This window comes from Anoplophora glabripennis, unplaced genomic scaffold, assembly GCF_000390285.2.
Source record: "Anoplophora glabripennis isolate ALB-LARVAE unplaced genomic scaffold, Agla_2.0 scaffold294, whole genome shotgun sequence".
In the NCBI taxonomy this organism is placed as follows: domain Eukaryota; kingdom Metazoa; phylum Arthropoda; class Insecta; order Coleoptera; family Cerambycidae; genus Anoplophora; species Anoplophora glabripennis.
Genome location: NW_019416596.1, coordinates 277,059 through 279,141, shown reverse-complemented (window position 1 = coordinate 279,141; position 2,083 = coordinate 277,059). Strand labels below are relative to the sequence as shown.

Genomic DNA, 2,083 nt, shown 5'->3' with positions numbered 1-2,083 from the left:
TTTGAACGGCTATAACTATGTAACTAATTGATCAATCGATCTGTTTTTTTTTAAAGAAGCGTCTTTCCAAGAACATTTAAAACCTGCTTTAAAAAATTTGATTTTATTGAATATTCACAAAGTTATTCTAATTGTTTATAAGTACAAAAATTCGACCAATGTTTAAACAAGCGCCAGAGCTCTCCTAATTGACGGATTGGAATTTTTCAAAAAACGTTTGAAAGCTTGAGAGCCTTTCTATATGTGATTAAATTTTCAAGTATCTAAGGGCCTTGGTTTTTGCTGTACAAAATTTTGAAAATTTGCAATTTTTTTTTCAAAATCTGGATTGCAAAATTATTATGCAAAATCTATAGAACCGATTTTGCTGAAATTTTGTGTGATAATTCTACATAACATGAAGTTTTCTTGAGTCAAGTATGAAGGTCTTATACCCTTTTAAAATACCCCAAAAAAATTCCCTAAAAAGTATTGTTTTTTAACCCCATTTTTGCGAATTTTTAAATTTGTAACTAGACATGTTTCGTAAAAAAATTAAGTGCAAATATTTTTTTCCTCCTCCATTTTCGCCTACATTCAACTCTTGAAAAGATTCATGATTAAATAGGAAGAAAAATATGACATTTTTCGAAATTTTTTAACATATTGTGCCGTCAAAAGTTAAGCCCACGTTTTTTTTATGCGCATAGAAAAACTTTCATTTCTAGTGATATTTGAAAGCCAAAAAGCCAAAAATCTCCGTGGATATACGATTCACCCAAATATGGCTTTTTGAAACAGATACCGTCTGGATTATATTGAGAGTAAGACGATTCCATCATTATTTAAAAAACAATAAAAAAATAAATAAAACAATTGTTGTTGTTTCTATTTATTTTTCACGAGTTTGCTGGGGAATCACTTGGGTTTTCGCCTACTAAGTATTTTTCGAAAGGTAATACATGAAATTTGCTGTAACATTTAAGTGTGCCAGAAAATCTCTATTGGTTCCCCGTTTTCATGTTTCATGATCTAATCCGACTGGAGTACACTGACAACCCAATGAAACGACGCCCTGGCCAAAAAAAGTTAACTTTATTTAAAAAAATCACATTAGGTACAATTAAAAATCTAACACACACCCGGCAACAATTTGAGTAAAAATAGAAGTGTAACGTCTACTTCGCTTACAATGGCAATAACATTAAAAAAGTGTAGACGTTTTAAGTAAATACTGTATATATAATATATTTTATGCGCGATAAGGCATGGTGAGACACTAAGACGTATGTACAACGAAGGCTAGTTTAAAGGTACTTGGTTCGATCGAGATTTGGTCGAGAGGAGATTGCTTAAGAACATTTTGAACGCGAGTACGCGCTTAGAAGGAGCGGGAGAACACCAAGGCCAGAACCAAACAAGCCAGGCTGATGCTCAGGCTCCCCGCGCCGTTCTTCGAGCATTCCTCTGGTTTGGCGCCCACGATGTACTGGCAAAGGGCCTTCACGAAGTTCGACTGGGCCAGGGAGTTGTCCTCCGCCTTATACACGTCGTTGAATACTATGGTCGGCACCCCCTTCAAAGGTTTCTGCAGATCGTCCGTTATTTTCCCGAAAAGCGCCAGCTGGTTCGACCCTGGAAGGAAAAATAATCGTTATTTTTTAATTCTTTTAAACTGACACTATACGGGGTGGATTTTGCCTCTCTATGATGCGGTAAACCACTCTAACTGACGTCACTAGGTGGTCGCCATTATTCTATGGCTAGAAATTGGCCTCAATGATTTGGGATCGAGGGGGATTATCCCTCTTTATCCTGCCTCATCTCGTGTAGGCCTGGACAGCCTTCGTAGGTGGGCCCCATCCGTCGTCTACCCCGACCGCAAATGCGGCCGGTGTAGGCGCTTTGTGGGACCTCCTTTTGTCCTGGCTGGGCCCCGCCGGCTAGGGCCCTTTCTTCTGGCGCTCTTCTTGCTTCGCCGGCTCGTCTGTGTAAACCCCGGGGGTAGTGTCATGTTTATGTGTGGTATGGTTGGGTAGGGTAGTGCGGCTATGCAGCCTGGGATGCGCTTTGCTAAGGTGGCCCTTAGGCTAGCGCGGGAGGG

At 39.4% G+C, this 2,083-nt stretch overlaps 1 protein-coding gene across 1 annotated transcript in view; it reads right to left on the bottom strand.

Moving 5' to 3' along the window:
• Positions 1-1,055: 1,055 nt before the first annotated feature.
• Positions 1,056-2,083, bottom strand: part of LOC108904596 (GILT-like protein 1) — a 20,024-nt gene continuing 18,996 nt past the window's right edge. Inside the window, exon 4 of the mRNA XM_023455034.1 lies at positions 1,056-1,626. Within this exon, the coding sequence (XP_023310802.1) occupies positions 1,361-1,626 (266 nt within the window). The 3' untranslated portion in view covers positions 1,056-1,360. The remainder of the gene's footprint in view (positions 1,627-2,083) is intronic.